The sequence below is a fragment of the Salmo salar genome, chromosome ssa28 (genome assembly GCF_905237065.1).
Source record: "Salmo salar chromosome ssa28, Ssal_v3.1, whole genome shotgun sequence".
Lineage (NCBI taxonomy): Eukaryota > Metazoa > Chordata > Actinopteri > Salmoniformes > Salmonidae > Salmo > Salmo salar.
The window spans coordinates 3,774,763-3,797,928 of NC_059469.1; the positions used below are offsets into that span (position 1 = coordinate 3,774,763).

The 23,166-nt window shown below is 41.9% G+C and overlaps 2 protein-coding genes across 2 annotated transcripts; one reads left to right on the forward strand and one right to left on the reverse strand.

Moving 5' to 3' along the window:
• The first annotated feature begins 8,921 nt into the window (after positions 1 to 8,921).
• LOC106589334 (dexamethasone-induced Ras-related protein 1) lies at positions 8,922 to 10,602 on the forward strand. The gene is made up of 2 exons (XM_014179178.2): positions 8,922 to 9,340; positions 9,510 to 10,602. Exons 1-2 carry the CDS (start codon positions 9,070 to 9,072, stop codon positions 10,037 to 10,039), a joined length of 801 nt encoding a protein of 266 aa, XP_014034653.1. The 5' UTR covers positions 8,922 to 9,069; the 3' UTR covers positions 10,040 to 10,602.
• A 2,269-nt stretch (positions 10,603 to 12,871) lies between these two features.
• Positions 12,872 to 14,133, reverse strand: LOC106589335 (mediator of RNA polymerase II transcription subunit 9). Its single transcript, XM_014179179.2, has 2 exons — positions 13,883 to 14,133; positions 12,872 to 13,438 (listed from the first exon to the last, which is right to left on the reverse strand). The coding sequence occupies exons 1-2, from the start codon at positions 13,945 to 13,947 to the stop codon at positions 13,222 to 13,224; spliced, it is 282 nt and encodes a 93-aa protein (XP_014034654.1). The 5' UTR covers positions 13,948 to 14,133; the 3' UTR covers positions 12,872 to 13,221.
• Positions 14,134 to 23,166: the final 9,033 nt, after the last annotated feature.

A 23,166-nucleotide genomic window follows, 5' to 3' on the forward strand; every position in this document is an offset into this window, starting at 1 on the left:
TATCGCCACACCGGCGGTCACAAGTCATGACGGCAGTCAAATTCCACGTGACCATTTAGTCATGGTAATTGCTGCTGAGGGTTAGTAGTAGCCTATCAAACTTGCTAACTGCCTGGTACTCAGCACTCTGTTGTCCCGCTAATCACTCTGACATCAGTGCCAATGTATTCGAAAATCTGATCAAACACTTCATAAGAGCCCATGAGCTCATGGCAACATTTCTATAGGATATGCAATTGCGTGAGAAAACAGAGTGATGGCCTATATTAAAAGCAGGATCCCATCAGCTTTTATTACATAATAGTATGTAAGGGACGACCACCATTGGACTCTGGAACAGTGGAAACGCTTTCTCTGGAGTGAAGAATCACTCTTCACCATTTGGCAGTCCGACGGACAAATCTGGGTTTGGCGGTTACCAGGAGAACGCTACCTGACCAAATGCATAGTGACAACTGTTAAGTTTGATGGAGGAGGGATAATGGTCTGGGTCTGTTTTTCATGGTTTGGGCTAGGCCCCTTAGTTCCAGTGAAGGGAAATCTTAACTCTACAGCATACAATGACATTCTAGATGATTCTGGGCTTCCAACTTTGTGACAACAGTTTTGGGAAGGCTCTTTCCTGTTTCAACATGACAATGCCCCCGTGCACAAAGCAAGGTCCATACAGAAATGGTTTGTCGAGATTAGTGTGGAAGAACCTGACTGGCCTGCACAGAGCCCTGACAGCAACCCCATCAAACACTTTTGGGATGAATTGGAACGCCGACTACGAGCCAGGCCTTATCGCCCGACCTTACTATGCCCGAGCTCATGCTCTTGTGGTTGAATAGAAGCAAGTCTCCACAGCAATGTTCCAACATCTAGTGGAAAGCCTTCCCAGAAGAGCTTAGGCTGTTATAGCAGCAAAGGGGTAACAACTCCATATTAATACCCATGATTTTGGAATGAGATGTTAGACGAGCAGGTGTCCACACACCTTTGGATCACGTAGTGTATTATTATTTGAATAATAGTATGTAATTATGAAGTCTACTTGTTATTTAGTTCACTGGGTTACGAGTGCAATCAGGTAGTCACACACAAACAGTCACAGGCATACACACATTCTGCCCATCCACATCACTCCAGCCAAATGACATGGGTCCCGTGTGGCTCAGTTGGTAGAGCATGGTGTTTGCAACGCCAGGGTTGTGGGTTCGATTCCCATGGGGGACCAGTACGGAATAAAAAATGTATGAAACGTATGCATTCACTGCTGTAAGTCGCTCTGGATAAGAGCGTCTGCTAAATGACTAAACATGTTTAAAAAAACATGCCCAGTAGTGTTTCTTCTCCACGATGAGTATGGATATGCGTTCCTCCCTGACGTCTTGTTGAATAGGGAACGTTTGGCCAGAGACAGCCTACATGAATAATGTCATTGAATTCGATACTATGATTGATCAGAGAAGATCCAATTGCTGATTTAATTGTTTTGTACAACGCCCCTCATTTTGAAGTCAGCACAAATTACTTCTAGGATGGCAGTTTCAGACTGCATGTACAGTGCATTCGGAAAGTATTCAGACCCCTTGACTTTTTCCACATTTTGTTACATTACAGCCTTATTGTTAAATTGATTAACCTCTCTAGGGTAGGTGGCACCAAATCGTCCCACCTACGTAACAGCCAGTGTAATCCCGTGGCGCGTTATTCAAAAACCTCAAAAATGCAAAAACTTCAATTTTTCAAACATATGACTATTTTACACCATTTTAAAGACAAGACTCTCGTTAATCTAACCACACTGTCCGATTTCAAAAAGGCTTTACAACGAAAACAAAACATTAGATTATGTCAGCAGAGTACCCAGCCAGAAATAATCAGACACCCATTTTTCAAGCTAGCATATAATGTCACATAAACCCAAACCACAGCTAAATGCAGCACTAACCTTTGATGATCTTCATCAGATGACAACCCTAGGACATTATGTTATACAATACATGCATGTTTTGTTCAATCAAGTTCATATTTATATCAAAAACCAGCTTTTTACATTAGCATGTGACTAGCATGTGACTAGCATTCCCACCGAACACTGCCGGTGAATTTACTAAATTACTCACGATAAACGTTCACAAAAAGCATAAGAATTATTTTAAGAATTATAGATACAGAACTCCTCTATGCACTCGATGTGTCCGATTTTAAAATAGCTTTTCGGTGAAAGCACATTTTGCAATATTCTCAGTAGATAGCCCGGCATCACAGGGCTAGCTATTTAGACACCCAGCAAGTTTAGCACTCACCAAAGTCAGATTTACTATAAGAAAAATGTTATTACCTTTGCTGTCTTCGTCAGAATGCACTCCCAGGACTTCTACTTCAATAACAAATGTTGGTTTGGTTCAAAATAATCCATAGTTAAATCCAAACAGCGGCGTTTTGTTCGTGCGTTCAAGACACTATCCGAAAGGGTAAATAAGGGTGACGAGCATGGCGCAATTCGTGACAAATAAATTCTAAATATTCCATTACCGTACTTCGAAGCATGTCAACCGCTGTTTAAAATTTTTAGGCCATTTTTCTGATAAAAAAAGCGATAATATTCCGACCGGGAATCTGCGTTTAGGTAAACAGACGAAAGAAAATAAAGCATGGGGTCGACTCGGGCATGCGCCTAAGCCCATAGTACTCTGATCGGCCACTTGCCAAAAGCAATAATGTGTTTCAGCCAGAGGCTGCCTCGATATCGTTCAGCTTTTTCCCGGGCTCTGAGAGCTTATGGGAGCCGTAGGAAGTGTCACGTTAGAGCAAAGATCCTCAGTCTTCAATAAAAAGAGCCAAGATGAAACACAACTTGTCAGACAGGCCACTTCCTGCATGGAATCTTCTCAGGTTTTGGCCTGCCATTTGAGTTCTGTTATACTCACAGACACCATTCAAACAGTTTTAGAAACTTTTGTGTGTTTTCTATCCAAAGCCAATAATTATATGCATATTCTAGTTACTGGGCAGGAGTAGTAACCAGATTAAATCGGGTACGTTTTTTATCCGGCCGTGTCAATACTGCCCCCTAGCCCTAACAGGTTAAAATGTTTTTTTCACCTCATCAAGCAACACATAAAACCCAATAATGACAAAGCAAAAACTGGGTTTTTAGATTTTTTTTGCAACTGTATTACAAATAAAAAACAGAAAAATCATATTTACATAAGTATTCACACCCTTTACTCAGTAATTTGTTGAAGCACCTATGGCAGTGATTACAGCCTCAAGTCGGTTTAGGTATGACGCTACAAGCTTGGCACACTTGTATAGGGGAGTTTCTCCCATTCTTCTCTGCAGATCCTCTCAAGCTCTGTCAGGTTGGATGGGGAGTGTCGCTGTACAGCTATTTTCAGATCTCGCCAGAGATGTTTGATCGGGTTCAAGTCCAGGCCCTGGCTGGGCCACTCAAGGACATTCAGAGACTTGTCCCGAAGCCACTCCTGCGTTTTCTTGACTGTGTGCTTAGGGTCATTGTCCTGTTGAACGGTGAACCGTCGCCCCCAGTCTGAGGTCCAGAGCGCTCTGGAGCAGGTTTTCATCAAGGATCTCTCTGTACTTTGCTCTATTCATCTTTTCCTTGGACATGACTAGTCTCCCACTCCGTGCCACTGAAAAACATCCCCACAGCATGATGCTGCTACCACCATGCTTCACCGTAGGGATGGTGCCAGGTTTCCTCCAGACTTGACGCTTGGCATTCATGCCAAAGAGTTCAATCTGGGTTTCATCAGACCAGATAATCTTGTTTCTCATGGTCTGAGAGTCCTTTAGGTGCATTTTGGCAAACTCCAAAAGGGCTGTCATGTGCCTTTTATTGAGGAGTGGCTTCCATCTGGCCACTCTACCATAAAGGCCTGATTGGTGGAGTGCTGCAGAGATGGTTGTCCTTCTGGAAGGTTCTCCCATCTCCACAGAGGAACTCTGGAGCTTTGTCACAGTGACCATCAGGTTCTTGGTCCCCACCCACACCAAGGCCCTTCTCCCCAATTGCTCAGTTTGGCCGGGTGGCCAGCTCTAGGAAGAGTCTTGGTGTTTCCAAACTTTTTCCATTTAAGAATGATGGAGGCCACTGTGTTCTTGGGGACCTTCAACGCTGCAGAAATGTTTTGGTACCCTTCCCCAGATCTGTGCTCTACGGACAATTCCTTCTACCTCATGGCTTGGTTTTTGCTCTGACCTGCACTGTCAACTGTGGGACCTTATAAAGAAAGGTGTGTGACTTTCAAAACCATGTCAAATCAATTGAATGTACCACAGGTGGACTCCAATCAAGTTGTAGAAACATCTCAAGGATGATCAATGGAAATAGGATGCATCTGAGCTCAATTTTGAGTCTCATAGCAAAGGGTCTGAATACTTATGTGAATGTATGTTATTTAACCTTTATTTAACTAGGCAAGAACGAATTCTTATTTACAATGACGGCTTACCAAAAGGCAAAATACCTCCTGCGGGGATGGGGGCTGGAATTTTTTTATTTTCTTTAAATAACATAAAATATAAATATAGGACAAAACACATCACGACAAGAGAGACAACACTAAATAAATAGAGACCTCAGGCAACAACATAGCAAGGCAGCAACATATGACAACACAGCATGGTAGCAACACAACATGACAACAACATGGTACAAACATTATTGGGCATAGACAACAGCACAAAGGGCAAGAAGGTAGAGACAACAATACATCACACAAAGCAGCCACAACTGTCAGTAAGAGTGTCCACGATTGAGTCTTTGAATGATGAGATTGAGATAAAACTGTCTAGTTTCATTTTGTTGCGGCTCGTTCCAGTCGCTTGCTGCAGTGAACTGAAAATACGTTTCTGTGTTTTATTACATTTGCAAAAAAACTGCTTTTGCTTTGTCATTATGCGGTATTGTGTGTAGATTGATGAGAGAAAAAAAATATGAAATACATTTTAGAATAAGGTTGTAACGTAACGAAATGTGGATATAAGTCAAGGGGTCTGAATACTTTCCGAAGGCACTGTATGGAGCGATCGATGGAGCAGCAAAATTATCTGAATGAGGAGAAAAATAGGTTAGTATGTGAAAACGTACACTTCTTAATGTAAGGTTGCTAATCCCGTTTACTGTTGAATGGGTTCATGCAGAGAAGGTAAGACAACTTACGCAGTCAGTTTTTTTTATGTTCAGCAGATTCCTTAAGGCTATTGCTGAGGGGAAAGGCCATGTATTGCATTGTGTCTTGTATACATGATCTGCACTCACCTCTTCCAGACATGGTCAAACACCTTAAGGCCATTGGTGAGGTAAACGTTAATGTATCTGGTAGTTTTTAATGTCTGGTTATACCTTCTCTGCAACCACCAACCCCTTCCAGTCAAACCCCAAACAATGACTGAAGGTATGCTAGTGTGTGTCTGGTTGTTTGTTGTGTCAACACACCTCCTGCTTCCAGCAGCTGGCCAGTGTTTATAGGGGTAACATGCACTCTGGACACCCCATGTTTTGCAGCTTGTGGGAACCATGTTTGTACAGAGCAACTTCCCAGTATGAGTGTTGTGTTCCCATCACTGTCTGTGTAGCAATTCTCCAGCATGACTACAGCTGCTGACGCACAAAGCTGTGTGTCCCCTGCCTACTTTTTTCTAATGTCAGTCCCACACATCTAGAGTCCTTGATAGTCCGGCTGTTTGAAGTCCTCTATTTGTTTTGTACATATGGTGTTCCACATTGTTCTCCTCCGTCGCCTCTGGACCAGTAATCAGTTACCTGTATCATTATCACCTTCTGTCACAGACCGTTATCTGACATTAAAATGGCCTGTCTGGCCATCCTTTTGATTTGTGTTTCGTGGTCTCGCTCTGTGCATTTATTTTCACAATCACAGGGAAAGTGGATGTATGTAATTTCTTCCTCTCATTGGTAGTGTAAAACGAGGGCGTGAAGGATGGACATGGCAGTAGAAAATTGGATGCTGTCTTTCATGTCTGGGCACTGTCTCCTTCCCTTGTTCCCTCCCGCAGTGTTAAAGAGAGGTTGGAGTGACCACATCTCTCTTTCAATGTTCTGTCTCATCCCTTTGTCTTTGCTCTGTAATAAAGGCCCTCTGTGTCCACCATTACCTAACTGGTTATGTTGTTTCTTAGAAATCCTTTGCCATGCTATCGGAAATGGCTATTTTGTTTTACTCTGATTGAATGTCTCTTCTGAATCTCTCTCTCTCACACACATACAAGATCACATTTATACAGTAGAAATAAAAACCATTTTCTGCATAGTTTTGTTCTAGTCTATTACATGAAATAAAAAGTATAATGCCTCATGATTAAAAGGTTCACTTTCATCTGATGTTTTTTTGGGGGCCCTGAGTTCTATTGCTACGTGCCTGTATTGCATTAGAGACCTGTGCACCAGAGAGACCCTGGATAGGTCATCAAGGGCAGGTCGTGGATACATTGGGTCACAGTGCCTCTGTGTTTCACCACCCACCAGGGGTTTTTCTGAGAGGCACGTTGCTTCTGCCCCCCCTCCAACTCAGAGGGGATTTAAGTAACATACCTCATCTCTTGTGGACTGACGCATGTAACATAGGATGGTATCGTAGCATCTATCAACAGACTGTGGGATGCGATGACTAACAAAGAACTTTGTTTCCGGTTTGAAGATTTGTTTTCGTCATTTATCAGTTGGACAAATCACGATTTCTCGTGTGTTTGCGTCTTTTCAATTTCGGAAAAAGGAAGAGACATTTTGACTAGGTTTGGCTGAGAGTTTCTGTTTAGAGGGGTGGAGACTTCGCTAGTCTCGTTAGTATCTTTTCTCATACGTCTCCCCCCAGAACCTAATCGAGCAGCTGATGCAATTATGGGAGATTTCAGTTCTAGGTTTCTGAGAAGACTGATTATTGGGTTCTTAACATGAGTACACAGTTTCCTTGAGCAGGTGCAGGTTGAAATAGTCATAGAGACACAGGTACATGCATGCACATATACACATACAGGAAAACATGTAAGCACATATGTACACGTGTACACACACACACACACACACACACACACACACACACACACACACACACACACACACACACACACACACACTATGCATTATGCAGCCATACCCACACACTAAATGCTGCAAAGTGTCATATTTCTTACTGACTGCTTCTATGGTTAATAAATCACACAAAGCACAATTGTATTTCACTGCAATGTGTTTGCCAAAGCACCTGTGCTGGTTGTAACATGAGTGCCCCTTTGTGGTAGGCCTTGTAAATACACAAATGTTCTCCGCTTCCATGAGAGGCTTCTTTTGACTGGTGCCTTGAATGAAGAACTATGCACAAATGCATTAATGGAGTGCACATTTCAAATAATTGAATTAAAGCTGAAAGGGATAGTCTCCCAAATTACAAAATCACATCTATAAGTAACTTCTTTGAGTGACACAATCAATTTGTATATACTTTTAGGATGAATTGGACATGAAGTGCAAAAATCTTAATGAAGGTACTATTGACTCGCATTGGATTTGTGCCACAAATGCTAAACAGTTAGCATTTGAAACAGTGGTCAGGAAAACAAAACCAAAGCATGGATTGTTGTCATACCTTGTCCATAGACTGCTTACAGGGTAAGGAAACCAATATGTAATTTTGTCATTTGGGTGAACTATTCCTTTAGCATAATTAATTGTATCAGTGTTAGCCTAATAGTAATCATCTGAGTGCACAATTGAATAACACTAGACTACGTTTTGTTACACTTGAGTGAAATTACTTTAGTGCAATGTCTGGAATGACAATTTAATTTCCACCTGGCTGAACGTGCATGGAGTTTTTAATTAAAAGCACTATCTGAAACAGATATATTGTAAAAGCGCAGATTATGTAGGCCTACTGCTCTGACGCATTGGGAATGCCTGGTATGAAGAAGGCTAGGTTACTGCAGCCTATTTTGAGTCACATTATGTTCGATTCTGTTCTTTAGTTTTGATATTACTAAAATTGTCCAAGGTTCAACATCATTCCAAACAGAATAAATACTGGCCAAATGTCAGAAAGAGTGTAATTATTCACAAAGTAGGCCTAATATTGCAGAAAGCGAGCATTACACACAACACACTGAGTGTACAAAAAATAAGAACAGCTCTTTCCATGACATAGACTGACCAGGTGAATCCAGATAAAAAACTATGCTCCCTTATGTCACTTGTTAAATGCTCTTCAATCAATGTATATGAAGGGGAGGAGACAGGTTAAAGAAGGATTTTTGAGACATGGATTGTGTATCTGTGCCATTCAGAGGGTGAACGGGCAAGACAAAAAATGTTAGTGCCTTTGAACGGGGTATGGTTTTAGGTGCCAGGCGCACTGATTTGCACAACAGCTGCAACCCTGCTGGGTTTTCATGCTCAACAGTTTCCCGTGTGTATCAAGAATGGTCCACCACCCAAAGGACATCCAGCCAACTTGACACAACTGGGAAGTATTGGAGTCAACATGGGCCAACATCCCTGTTGAATGCTTTCGACACCTAGTAGAGTCCATGTCCTGAAGAATTGAGACTGTTCCGAGGGCAAATGGCGGTGGGGGACTCAATATTATTGTTCTTCGTAATGTTTGGTATACTCAGTGTAGACTAGATAGTTAAATATGCCCAACTGTCTAAGTCGAGGTAATGCTTTGTTTAATGCTTATCTGCTCAATGCTTTCTTCTTATGTGCAAGCTACAATGCTTATCTGTCCCAGTCCCCAAAGGTAGTTGGTCACGCAGTTCTCATAGTCTCGTATTCCCTGGAACTGACAGACGCATCAGCAGGCACCTGTTACCCTTTCCCTTCTACTCTCAATAGAGCATTGAGTACCGTGACGTCGGAAGAGGGGAGGGCTCTGCTTTCTGCTTAAATAGCTGGCGGTCCCCGTAGTTCAGACAGACTGAACAGAGCGCACTGAGAACTTGAAACGATCGCCAACTGTTGAATCCAACTTTGGCTGAAAATAAAAGAAACGACGAGTGAGCACATATTGGAACCACTCTACGCACTCTTACTTTACAATTATGATCAAGAAAATGTCGCCTTCAGAGAACGACTTTGATATACCGGCGAAGAACTGTTGTAGGATGGTGATTTTGGGGTCCACCAAGGTGGGCAAAACAGCCATCGTGTCTCAGTTTCTGAACGGGAGATTCGATGAGCAGTATACGCCGACCATAGAGGACTTTCACAGGAAAATGTACTGCATTAAGGGAGATGTATACCAACTGGACATATTGGATACCTCAGGCAACCACCCATTCCCTGCCATGAGGAGACTATCCATACTGACAGGTAAATATCTTATTCCATCTCTGGTTATTGCAACTCAAATAGTGTGCATGTTCAATAACGCTATTTGTGCGTCTTTGTAGTTATTACTCGTTGAAATACTGTAGCATATGTCACTGTGTTTCATAGAAGCTCTGATACTAAATCCCTTCTTTCTCTTGTTTCCATTCAGGTGATGTCTTTATCCTGGTCTTCAGCTTAGACAACAGAGACTCCTTCCAGGAGGTTCAGAGGCTCAAGCGACAGATAATTGAGACCAAGTCTTGCCTAAAAAACAAGACCAAGGAGAACGTTGACGTGCCTCTGGTTATCTGCGGCAACAAGGGCGACCGGGAGTTTTACCGGGAGGTGCAGAGTGAAGAGATTGAGCAGTTGGTGGCTGGAGATGAGCAGTGCGCATACTTTGAGATATCAGCCAAGCGCAACACCAACGTGGACCAAATGTTCCAGACCCTATTCACCATGGCCAAGCTACCCAATGAGATGAGCCCGGACCTCCACCGTAAGGTCTCGGTGCAGTACTGCGACATGCTTCGCACTAAGTCACTGAAAAATAAGAACAAGAAAAACGATGGAGACGCGTATGGCATCGTGGCACCATTCGCCCGGCGCCCGAGCGTCCACAGTGACTTGATGTACATAAAGGAGAAGGCAATCGGTGGCGGGCAGGGAAAGGATAAAGAGAGATGTATTATCAGCTAAGACTGTGAGATTAATCTTATGGAAGATATTGTAACCTAAAAGGATATGCTTCATTTGTGATGCACCTGACAGACGGGGTTTGGGCGCGCAAGGCTGCCCATGCCGCTTCCGTTGCCCTTAGTGGGGACACTTGAGAAACAGCGATGCCGAAAGCCTATGAGCTCCAGGCGCAATGACACTGTCTAGATTCAACCTCTCCACAAACGTGGAAGCGCATGTTACATGTCCGCGAGACATTTAAGAATGTTAGCTACTTTGTTCTGTTAGACCAGAGCCTTATGTGATGTGGCTTAAAATATTGTGAAATTATTCACAACAAATCTGTAAAATGTGTTGTTTAGACATCTTAACAGACAGGCGAGAAAACAGACTCCTGGCGTGGAGTACAATGTGAAGAATGTTGTTTACATTTTGTTATACATTTTATAACAGATAATTAAACTTAAATGTTGCAATCTGAACAATTTTATATTGTGAATGTATATTTATTATTGTACGTCGACGTCAACTTTTGCAAGTAAAGAAAAAAAAGAACTGGAAAAAAATAAATACAAAAATCTGAATCTTCTGTTTCTTTATGCTTTTCTTCTCACAAGTGTTTTGAAATGGCCCACTCTATTCACTCATCACTCCCTGCACCTAGTAGGCCTAGATACTTTATCTAGGGGAACTACCTAGGCTAAACACCAAAGCATGAATTCATGAAATAAGCTGCAATGAGCAGTCTAGCATTCAAGACAGTTGAGAGCCAAATGATCCCACACCACAAGTTTACAGATTGAGAAAGAATTTAGCCTACTTGGATGTGGGAACATAATTAAAGGGCCATGCACTTTCTCAGCTTTTCACCTTTTGCACTATCGGCTTATTATAGACCTAACCAATCCACTGGTCACACACTGGTTGAATCAACGTTGTTTCCACGTAGTTTCAATGAAATTACATTAAACCAACATGGAATATATGTTGAATTGATGTCTGTGCCCAGTGGGAAAGTATACTGGACAAAAATATAAACGGAACCTGCAACATTTTCAAAGATTTTACTGAGTTACAGTTCTGAGGGCAAAGGGGGGTGCAAAATTCAAAGATTACACTCCTTAGGGACAAACACAAACATGTGAAATGCTACAATAAAGCATGATAAGAAAGTATATCCTAAGCCTACATGCTTCTGCCCACACCATGACACAGAAAATATAACAGTTGGTACATGTAATGTCCTACAAGAGAGCATCAACAGAAAGAACAAGTCTTTCCTACCAGACTAAAGCACATACTGTAGTCCTGTTCTAAACCTTCATCCAACCAGAAACATCTCAACACATAAAATTCAGCCCCGTCCTGTGGATGGGAGAGTGGGGTATGTTGAAATATAGTATTCTTTTTAACAAAGATTTCTACACCTTCCCTGTGGCTCAGTTGGTAGAGCATGGTGTTTGCAACGCCAGGGTTGAGGGTTTGATTCCCACGGGGGGGCCAGTACAAAAATAAAAATAAAAATGCATGAAATTAAATGTATGTATTCACTACTGTAAGTCGCTCTGGATAAGAGCGTCTGCTAAATAACTGTAATGTACATATTGTATCTTTTAGGATGTTGTGCATCCCTGGAAATAATCAGAATTCATAGCTTGTCCAAAAAAAGTGGTCTCATGGCACAATTTACCCCGGGTATGGGGTAAACTGAGCCGCGGAACAGGGTAAGTTAAGCCGCCTGCAAATTCTGTACTGAGTGAAATATTACTACTACCTTTTTAAAACCATGTCTATCTTTACTTCCCAAACACAATTCAACACAATTACAATCACTTTTTTGTCTTTGAATAATTTTAAGCATTTTTTAACATAGGCTTAACACTTTGTACTTTTTAAAACACTTTTAACATAGGTCAGGCCTTGTTGTTACCTCATATCCCAGTGATGCCTTCGGGGCGGCAGGTAGCCTAGTGGTTAGAGCATTGGACTAGTAACCGAAAGGTTGCAAGATCAAATACCTGAGCTAACAAGGCAAAAATCTGTTGTTCTGCCCCAGAACAAGGCAGTCAACCCACTGTTCCTAGGCTGTCATTGAAAATAAGAATTTGTTCTTAACTGACTTGCCTAGTTAAATAAAGGTAAAATAAATTACACCTGGGAAGAAAACACTTAAAACTTGCCATTGTCTCAACTTACCCCAAGGTAAACATTTTAACTATATTAGCCCACACAGCTACAAGGATATACCTTCATGCTGGGTTTAAGACCTCATATTGAAGGTTAGAGACCCCAACTGATGTATCAAACAATCTTAAAACCATCTCCTTTGGTTTAGATACAAGCATCATGAAACCGCTAACATAATACATTAATTTGACTTGGCAAAAATATATATTTTTTTCTGACTTAACTTTCTTACCACTTTTTTCATGTGGTTTCTTCCTTGACACTCCATGAAATGATGACCTCTTCCTAAATATTTGGTCAAATGATAGGGTGACTCAACTTACCCCTTTAGCTCAGCTTGTCCTGTAAATTCATATACAAGAAAAGTGACACGCATGTCTTGATTACACCTATCCTGCAAAGACTGAGACATGATCTTCTACAAGCGTTCCAATATAAATAATTCCCCTGCCTTCTGTAACATTGTTCTTCCCTTTGGTTTAATGGCTGAAACGTGTAATTACAATGCTAATTAATATGGAGTTCTCTCTTGGCAGATGACTGCTTTGTGTTGGTACTTCAATAGCCTAGGCCTTTCCAGGAATTTGCTTTGCTATGTCTACCAATCATTGTTATGACCGAATACTTCAGATACCATCCACATAACTGAGAATAACAAAAAAAAAGCCCAATGAAATGTGTTTATTTCTACAATACAACAATAAAATCAGCTAAATATACACTATTTAACACTTCTTATTGATAATTATTATGTTCTACAATTGCCCTATATCAAACAGTCAGTACCTACCTACATTGAAAGAAGCCAAGCTATGAATTCACTGAATGATGAACACATTTGGCATAAAAAGGTCAGTCTTTGTAGCCTGGTTAAACCAAACTGAATGCTGCACTCACCATTATTTAACTTGAAGTGAAACAACAGTGAAACCTAGCTAAATTTGTTTGGATGCCAAACTTAGTCTTTTCTGTCCATGCCCTGATAATCCATTCACCATAATGTTGTCCCCATCCCTCTATGATTTGGGAGAGTCAAACACACAGAGGCCCTTGTATTTTTGTAGGAGCTGTGTCTTGGTGTCCACCTTCTCTCTCATGGTCTTCAGCTGCTCCTGCTGCTCCCCAGGACTGGACTCTATCTCAGGCATGGCTAGGATCTTCTCCCTGGTCTCTTGAATCTTAGTCTTTAGCTTGGTCAGCTCTTGGTTCACATCCATACTGTCTTTATCCATGCTGTTAGAAAGGGAGAAAATATTTCAACAAGACTTTAGGCTTACATAGCGGTTTCTTATGAAGTACAGTTTGTTGATGCCGCTGATCCCAGCCTTAGCAAGCAGCACGTAACGCCCTGGACCAAAGCTACTTAGCTATAGATCTAGTCATAATAATGCCGTGTGAAAGTGCATACTAAAGTAACAAGGCACATGAGGCCTTGACAGCTACACCTATGCTCTGACTGCATCTATTATGTGCTAAGCTATACCTAACACTTCAAAGCCACAATCAAAACAAACTATCGCTAGTAAGCTAGCCGGGTAGCGTTACCATGGTTCTAGCTAACTAAATAACGTTATCTTACAAACGTTGGCCTCACACGAGAGGAGTACACATAACGAAAAGCTTTATGTGAAGGGTATGGGAACATGCACAATAAAAAAAGCAGCGGAATTGATTTACCATTTTATAATATCAAGGATAAAAGGAAGCCAGGAGCAATCTTCATTTGTTGCCTCTACCTCCATTGCGTCTGCTAGAATAACTGATACGTCATCAACAAGCGCTGGTACATGAGTCCGTTCCCCCACTCCCTACCACGTACTTTATGCCGACAGTGAAACACACGCAAAATGGTATGCAGCATTATCTGGATATGTGTGCAACAAAAGTTCAACCTTCACCCTCTGCTACCATTTCTACCAAGCCGTCTAAGCATGCAATTTGATGCATACGTTCAATAAATCCAACACAGTACGCACTGCAGCTGCCTCTGCAACGCAAGGCTGCAAGACAAACGCAGCTCTACTGGAATTGAATGTACTTCTGGTATACCAAAACCTATTGTGCTTGGATCACACCGATAGTACATTGATTTACAGTTGCAATGTGTTCTGTGTGGTGCAGATTGGATTTATCACCCTATCAAATCAAATTGTATTTGTCACATGCGCCAAATACAACAGGTGTAGTAGACCTTACAGTGAAATGCTTACTTACAAGCCCATAACCAACAATGCAGTTTTAAGAAAAATAAGTGTTAAGTAAATAAATAAGCAGACGGCTTTGCAGAAATGGTAGCAGAAGGTGTATGTAGTTGCACAAAAATCCACAAAAATGCTGCATACCATTTTGCGCAACAAAAGTTCAACATACACCTTCTGCTACCATTTCTGCAAAGCCGTCTGCCTATTTTTTACTTAACACTTATTTTTCTTAAAACGGCATTGTTGGTTAAGGGCTTGTAAGTAAGCATTTCACTGTAAGGTCTACTGCAGCTGTGGTATTTGGCGCATGTGACAAATACAATTTGATTTGATAGGGTGATAAATCCAATCTATGCACCACACAGAACACACAGCAACTGTAAATCAATGTTGCAAGGCAAACACAGCTTTCCATTGGAAATTAATGTACTTATTGTTGGCATGTGGACTAATATGTTGTTGAGTTGTGTTCTTACACTGGTACAGTCATGCCCTATGAGAGATGTATGACTGCGCATGTGCGAAAATAAATAAAGTGCATTTTCCCCTGTTCTGGTTAAAACACCAATGATGAACATGTGTGTTTATTCCTCCGTTAAGTAAACCGGTATTCCTGTCCTGAAGATGTCAGCACCAACAGGTTATGGGCCCAGGAGGGAACATGGAAGCCGATGGAATAGATTATATTTCGACGGAGATGAAAAAAACTACGAGTTATGGGAGACAAAGTTTTTGGGGCACTTGCGTTTGCTTGGGCTAAAGGCCGCCATATTGAGCGTGGATGAAGATGAAGAAGACGGAGAGAAAAATGAAGAAGCCTACGCCGAATTGATACAGGTTTTGGATGATAAAAGTCTTTCCCTGATAATGAGAGAAGCAGCAGATGATGGGAGAAAAGCGTTGAAGATATTGAGGACATTATACAGGTAAAGGGAAGCCACGTGTGATTAGCCTCTACACTGAACTAACTTCTCTTCAGAAAGCCGCTGACGAAAGTGTTACGGACTATATCATTCGTGCTGAGACGGCTATTACAGCACTGAGAAATGCTGAAGAGACTTTAAGTGATGGGCTGTTGATTGCAATGATTCTGAAAGGTTTGCCCGAATCATTTAAGCCGTTTGCCATCCACATAACGCAGAGTGACAAGCCGACAACTTTTGGCAAGTTCAAAACCAAGTTGAGGAGCTATGAAAGCACCGAGAAGTTTAGCGCCATTTCCACTGACGACAACGTGATGAAGGCAAGTAACATTAAAGTTAGCTGGCCAAGAGGGAGAGATAAAGGGACCGAGATAACCTGCTTCAACTGTGGCCAGAAAGGGCACAAGGCCCGGGAATGTACCGTTACTGGAGAGCGCAAAGAACGGAGACAGTGGTGTAGTTTTTGCAAGAGCTCCACTCATACTGACGCAAATTGCAGACGAAAAAGAAGAGACAATGTGAAACAAGCAACAGATGCTGAAAGCCACACATTTGCATTCAGAATAAGTGACTGTCAGGTTAGTGGACTGAAACAGAAAGGGCTGATGGTTGATACGGGAGCAACCTCACATATAGTCACGGACATCGGGAAGTTTAAGGAGTTTGACGAGACTTTCAAACCGGAAAAACATTCCGTGGAGCTGGCTGACGGAACAAGAACGAATGGTGTCGCGGAGATGAGAGGTGCAGCGGAGGTTTACCTGAGAAACAACACGGGTCGTCGGGTAAAAACAACGCTGACGAAGGCGCTGTACGTGCCGTCGTTTCCACAGGACATTTTCTCTGTTAAAGCAGCGACAGCCAACAGAGCTTCAGTCAACTTTCGACAGGGGTGTAACAAGCTCATCCACAAGAACGGTACCACTTTTGACATCGAGGAGTACGATAGACTTTACTATCTTAACACTGTAGGTGATGAAAATGATGATGGGTGTCATGGGTGCTATGATATTCACACATGGCACAAAATTCTTGGCCACTGTAATTTTGAGGATGTGTCAAAGTTAGAAAATGTGACAGAGGGAATGAAAATCACAGGTAAGATTGACAAATCTACCCTCAACTGTGAAATCTGCACTCAGGGAAAATTTGTTCAGAGCAGAAACAGAGAGCCTGATGAAAAGGCAAAAGCGGCTCTTGAGCTTGTGCACACTGATTTGGCTGGCCCTATTGAGCCAGAGGCGAAAGATGGGTTCAGATATACTCTAGCATTTACGGATGATTAATCAGGGGCAGTTTTTGTGTATTTCCTAAAAGCAAAGAGTGATACTGTAAAAGCTACTGAGAAGTTTATTGCTGATGTGGCCCCTTATGGGAAAATAAAGTGTGTCAGGTCAGATAATGGCACAGAATTCACAGCCAAAGAGTTCCAGTCACTGCTCAGTAAGAACGCCATAAGACATGAAACTTCAGCCCCTTACTCATTCGCAATAGGTGTTACAATAAGCGTGTAGGACAGACTCCACACTACATGTTTACTGGGAGAAAGCCTGATCTTTCAAAGATGAAAGAATTTGGATCTGTTTGCTATGCATATAGACAGAACAAGAAAAAGTTAGACTCAAGATGTGAAAAGGGTACTTTTGTCGGGTATGATAAAAATAGTCCAGCATACCTAGTCTACTACCCAGACACTGGGAAAGTTCTTAAAAACAGATTAGTCAAGTGTGTTACAAAAGGTGTAGTCGAACACCAAACTCAGACAGATTTGGAAAACAGTGATGATCTTCATGGGGAGAGATTTGAAAACCCCATGCCGAAAGCCAAGATGGAAGATCAAAACTCAGAAGAGACACAAGATGTGCAAATTGAGACTTCAGATGGTCAGAGTCCACGCTATCCAGACAGAGCGAGGAAGAAACCCCAGTACTTAAAAGACTACGAGTGTAAAGTGAAATGTGATGACCAGATACCACCTAGTGTTGACTACTGCTACAGAGTAATGTGCAATGCACCACAAACCTTCAAAGAAGCAATGATTTCACCAAAATCAGAGATTTGGGCTACTGCTATGAAGGAGGAGATGGATTCCCTTAGGGAAAATGATACATTCACATTAACCACACTGCCAGAGGGTAAAAATGCAGTGGGGGGCAGGTGGGTCTATGCGGTCAAAAACAATTCAGATGAGACTGAGACATACAAGGCAAGATATGTTGCAAAGGGGTATAGTCAAGTGGCAGGAATAGACTATAAGGAGACTTTTTCTCCAACTGCAAATATGACATCAATACGCTGTTTGATGCAGCTAGCAGCTCAGTATGACTTAGAGTTACATCAGATGGATGTCAAAACAGCATATCTACATGCTCCTATTGACTGTGAAGTGTACATGGAGCAACCAGAGGGTTTTGAAGTCAGGTCAGATACAGGTGAGCAACTAGTCTGCAAACTGAACAAGTCACTGTACGGCCTGAAACAGTCAGGAAGGAACTGGAACAAAATGTTGCATGATCACCTTAGTGAAAATGGTTTTACACAGAACCCAGCTGATCACTGTGTTTATAACAAACAAACTGCAACAGAAAGGATCATTTTGATAATTTGGGTCGATGATCTAATTATCGCTGCTAGTGATAGTGACTCACTCACAAGTGTAAAAGAAATGTTAAGTGAAAAATTTAAGATGAAAGATCTTGGGAGGCTTGGACATTTCCTAGGCATTGATTTTACACAAAGTGAAGGGAAAATAACGATGAACCAAACAAGGTACATAACCAAGATACTGGAAAGGTTTGGTATGTCAGACTGTAAAACAAGGTCAACACCATGTGAACAAAAACTAAACTTTGATGGTGATGGTGAACTTATTGATTCAAAAAGGTATCGTGAAGTGATAGGCAGCTTGATATATGTGATGACATGTACAAGACCGGATATCAGTTGGATTGTCAGCAAGCTGTCAAAATACCTATCAGAACCAAAAGAGCAACACTGGATAACAGCTAAACATGTGTTGAGGTACTTGAAGGGAACAATGAATCAGGAGTTGTGTTACAAAAAGGGGGTGGAAAAACTCAACCTCGTAGCATATAGTGATGCTGATTGGGCAGCAGATCAAAGTGACAGACGAAGCATAACAGGGTATTGTTTTAGTTTAACTAAATGTGGACCTGTCATTTCATGGAGGTCTAAGAAGCAGCCAACAGTAGCTTTATCTACATGTGAAGCAGAGTACACGGCACTGGCTGCTACTACACAAGAAAGTTTGTACCTTGTACAGTTATTGGGCGAGATGGATAGTGAGTGCCAATATACACCAGTAACAATCTTTGAAGATAACCAAGGTGCAATTGCTCTGTCAAAGAACCCAGTATGTCGTCAGAGATGTAAACATGTCGACATCAGATATCATTTCATTCGATCTGCACTCAGTGATGGTAAAATAAGTATTGAATATTGTCCAACGGCAGACATGGCTGCAGATGTTTTGACTAAACCTTTAACGAAGTTCAAAAATGAAAAATTCTTGGGTTACATGTTTGGAATATAAACTGACATTTGTGAGATGAATAACTGTAAGCTAAATGTGTTGATAAAGTTAGGTTGAATACGACTTGTACAGTATAAGAGCAAGTGGGGGTGTTGGCATGTGGACTAATATGTTGTTGAGTTGTGTTCTTACACTGGTACAGTCATGCCCTATGAGAGATGTATGACTGCGCATGTGCGAAAATAAATAAAGTGCATTTTCCCCTGTTCTGGTTAAAACACCAATGATGAACATGTGTGTTTATTCCTCCGTTAAGTAAACCGGTATTCCTGTCCTGAAGATGTCAGCACCAACACTTATGATGTGCCAAAATGCAATGACACTGTCGGCGTGATCGAGGCGTTACTGTCTGTATTATTTAGGTGGTATTCTAACATCTGGAGACTTCCGGGAACGCTTGCGAAACAAACCAAGCAGACCAAGCGGGTTTTGGCTTTTGAGAAGTCAATGAAAGAAAAAAATATTCCTTATTTGTTAATTTTCTCGAAATTTAAAGGCACAACCTAGATTCTAGCCAATGTATTAATGAACATGTTATTATCCCAACCTCGTAAAAGTGACAAACTGACGTGTTTTCATTTTCGTCAAAAGCTACTTTAAATCGTTTGATTTGAACGCAAGACGACCGTTACACACCGTGACGTATTTCTGTGCATGTGCTTGGCTAGCCAACGTCTCCATGTCATCGCCTACAAGTGTGATCTGGGATTTCTATTGTAGAGGCAGTTTCTGCATACCTTCGTACTATACTGTCTTAGCTATAACCTTCTCTATTGTAACAGATATTGCAGTTGCACAAACAGGACAGATCTGTTCACGTAGTAGTCGGAACTAAAAACGTGAAGATTTCCGACTTGCTGATTCGTTGTACGCAGCACGTGTATAACTACAACTAGGTAGACTTGTTAAACATGTAAATATTCAACGTGTTGCGAGCTTCTCATTTTTTGAATAGCATTCAAATAGGCAGTTTATTCTCCTCTGCAACTCTAAGGGGGGCCCTATAAAATCTGAGATTTTTCTCCCAAGTGATGTTTTATAATTTCCGTAATTATGTTTCTCAGTTTTATTTTTCCTGGCTTTAGATTGTTTTATTTGATTTACTCTCAAAATGGCCATTGTTCATAGAGAAACAACGAAATTTGACTTCCTGAGTCCATGTAAATGCTTAAATCACATCAGAAGACAATTTATTTAAGGTCTGGGGAAAAAATGTAAAATGTAATTACGCATCTGGTCATTTGTGAGGAATGAGGAATGTGCTCTCTGATATGTTGGTTCTGTTCTGCTGCTGCTCATTTCATGGTAAAGTGTGCAAATAACATAATAAATACAAATTATATACTTACTCATGATATACACTTCTGCCAGGTAAGCCTACTTTGCAGTTAACATTTAATTGAGAACGTTTTGGGGAAAGTATTTCTGTCAACCCTCAAGATGGTTATCACATCAACTGGCTATGTACACAGTGATAAACAAACGCACGCACCACACAGACAGACAGGGGCAATATTACTGTAAATAAATTGGCAGATATTGTTTTAGGTTTGGCTTTTTAAGCTAATAGTGGCTAACCAGGGGTGGGGTAATGTCAATGTTGTGTTGATGATTTTTTATTTCACCTTTATTTAACCAGGTAGGCCAGCTGAGAACAAGTTCTCATTTACAACGGCAACCTGGCCAACATAAAGCAAAGCAGTGTGACAAAAACAACAACACAGAGTTACACATAAACGAACATAAGACAACATTTTTAAAAAGACTCCAGTTTCAGAGATTTTTGCAATTCGGTCCAGTCATTGGCAGCAGAGAACTGGAAGGAAAGGCAACCAAAGGAAGTGTTGGCTTTGGGGTTGACCAGTGCAATATACCTGCTGCGTGCTACGGGTGGGTGTTGCTATGACCAGTGAACTGAGATAAGCTTTACATAGCAAAGACTTATAGACGACCTGGAGCAAGTGGGTTTGGCGACAGATATGTAGTGAGGGCCAGCCAACAAGAGCATACAGGTCGCAGTGGTGGGTAGTATATTGGATTTGGTGATAAAACGGATGGCACTGTGATAGACTACATCCATTGCTGAGTAGACTGTTGGGGGCTATTTTGTAAACGACATCGCCAAAGTCAAGGATCGGTAGGATAGTCAGTTTAACGACGGTAAGTTTGGCGGCATGAGTGAAGGAGGCTTTTTTGCGAAATAGGAAGCCAATTCTAGATTTCATTTTGGATTGGAGATGCTTAATGTGAGTCTGGAAGGAGAGTTTACAGTCTAACCAGACACCTAGGTATTTGTAGTTGTCCACATATTCTAGGTTAGAACCATCCAGAGTAGTGATGCTAGTCGGACGGGAGGGTGCGTGCAGCAATCGGTTGAAGAGCATGCACTTAGTTTTACTAGCATTTAAAAGCAGTTGGAGGCCACGGAAGTAGTGTTGTATGGTGTTGAAGCTCATTTGGAGGTTTGTTAGCACAGTGTCCAAAGAAGGGCCAGATGTATACAAAATGGTGTCGTCTGCGTAGAGATGGATTAGAGAATCACCAGCAGCAAGAGTGACATCATTGATATATACAGAGAAAAGAGTCGGCCCGAGAATTGAACCCTGTGGCACCCCCATAGAGACTGCCAGAGTTCTGGACAACAGGCCCTCCGATTTGACACACTGAACTCTATCTGAGAAGTAGTTGGTGAATCAGACGAGGCAGTCATTTGAGAAGCCAAGGCTATTGAGTCTGCCGATAAGAATGCGGTGATTGACAGAGTCGAAAGCCTTGTCCAGGTCGATGAAGACAGCTGCACAGTACTGTCTTTTATCGATGGAGGTTATGAAGTGCACCCATGACCAGATCGGAAACCAGATTGCATAGTGGAGAAGGTACGGTGGGATTCTAAATGGTTGGTGATCTGTTTATTAACTTGGCTTTCGAAGATTTTAGAAAGGCAGGGCAGGATGGATATAGGTCTATAACAGTTTGGGTCTAGAGTGTCTCTCCCTTTGAAGAGGGCGATGACTGCGGCAGATTTCAAATCTTTGGGGATCTCAGACGATACGAAAAAGAGGTTGAATAGGCTAGCAATAGGGGTTGCAACAATTTTGGCGGATAATTGTAGAAAGAGAGGGTCCAGATGTCTAGCCCAGCTGATTTGTAGGGATCCAATTGAAAAGCATGGCCAGCCGTGGAAAAAGGCTTGTTGAAATGATCAATTATCGTAGATTTATCGGTGGTGACAGTGTTTCCTATCCTCAGTGCAGTGGGCAGCTAGGAGGAGGTGCTCTTATTCTTATTAGTGCTACAGGAAGCACATTTCTGTTTGTAAAAGCTAGCCTTAGCTTTCCTAATTGACTGAGAATGCTGGTTCCTGACAACCCTGAAAAGTTGCAAATCGCGGGGGCTATTCGATGCTAATGCAGAACGCCAAAGGATGTTTTTGTGCTGGTCAAGGGCAGTCAAGTCTGGGATGAACCAAGGGCTATATCTGTTCTTAGTTCTACATTTTTGGAATGGGGCATGCTTATTTAAGATGGAGAGGAAAGCACTTTTGAAGAGCAACCGGGCATCCTCTACTGATGGGATGAGGTCAATATCCTTCCAGGATACCCGGGCCAGGTCAATTAGAAAGAAAGGCCTGCTCACTGAAGTGTCTTAGGGAGCTTTTGACAGTGATGAGGGGTGGTCGTTTGACCGTGGACCTAGTACGCACACAGGCAATGAGGCAGTGATCCCTGGGATCCTGGTTGAAGACAGCAGAGGTGTATTTAGAGGGCAGGTTGGTCAGGATGATATCTAAGAGGGTGCCCATGGTTACGGATTTAGGGTTGTACCTGGTAGGTTCCTTGATGATTTGTGTGAGATTGAGGGCATCTAGCTTAGATTGTAGGACGGCCGGGCTGTTAAGCATGTCCCAGTTTAGGTCACCTAACAGTACGAACTCTGAAGATAGATGGGGGGGGGTGATCAGTTCACATATGGTGTTCAGGGCACAACTGGGGGCCGAGAGGGGTCTATAACAAGCGTCAACGGTGAGAGACTTGTTTCTGGAAAGGTGGATTTTTAAAAGTAGAAGCTCGAATTGTTTGGGCACAGACTTGGATAGTATGACAGAACCCTGCAGGCTATCTCTGCAGTAGATTGCAACTCTGCCCCCTTTGGCAGTTCTATCTTGTCGGAAAATGTTATAGTTAGGGATGGAAATTTCAGGATTTTTGGTGGCCTTCCTAAGCCAGGATTCAGACACGGTATAGTAGCTGGGAGCTTGTGATACTTGTGAGATTTGTTAATGAC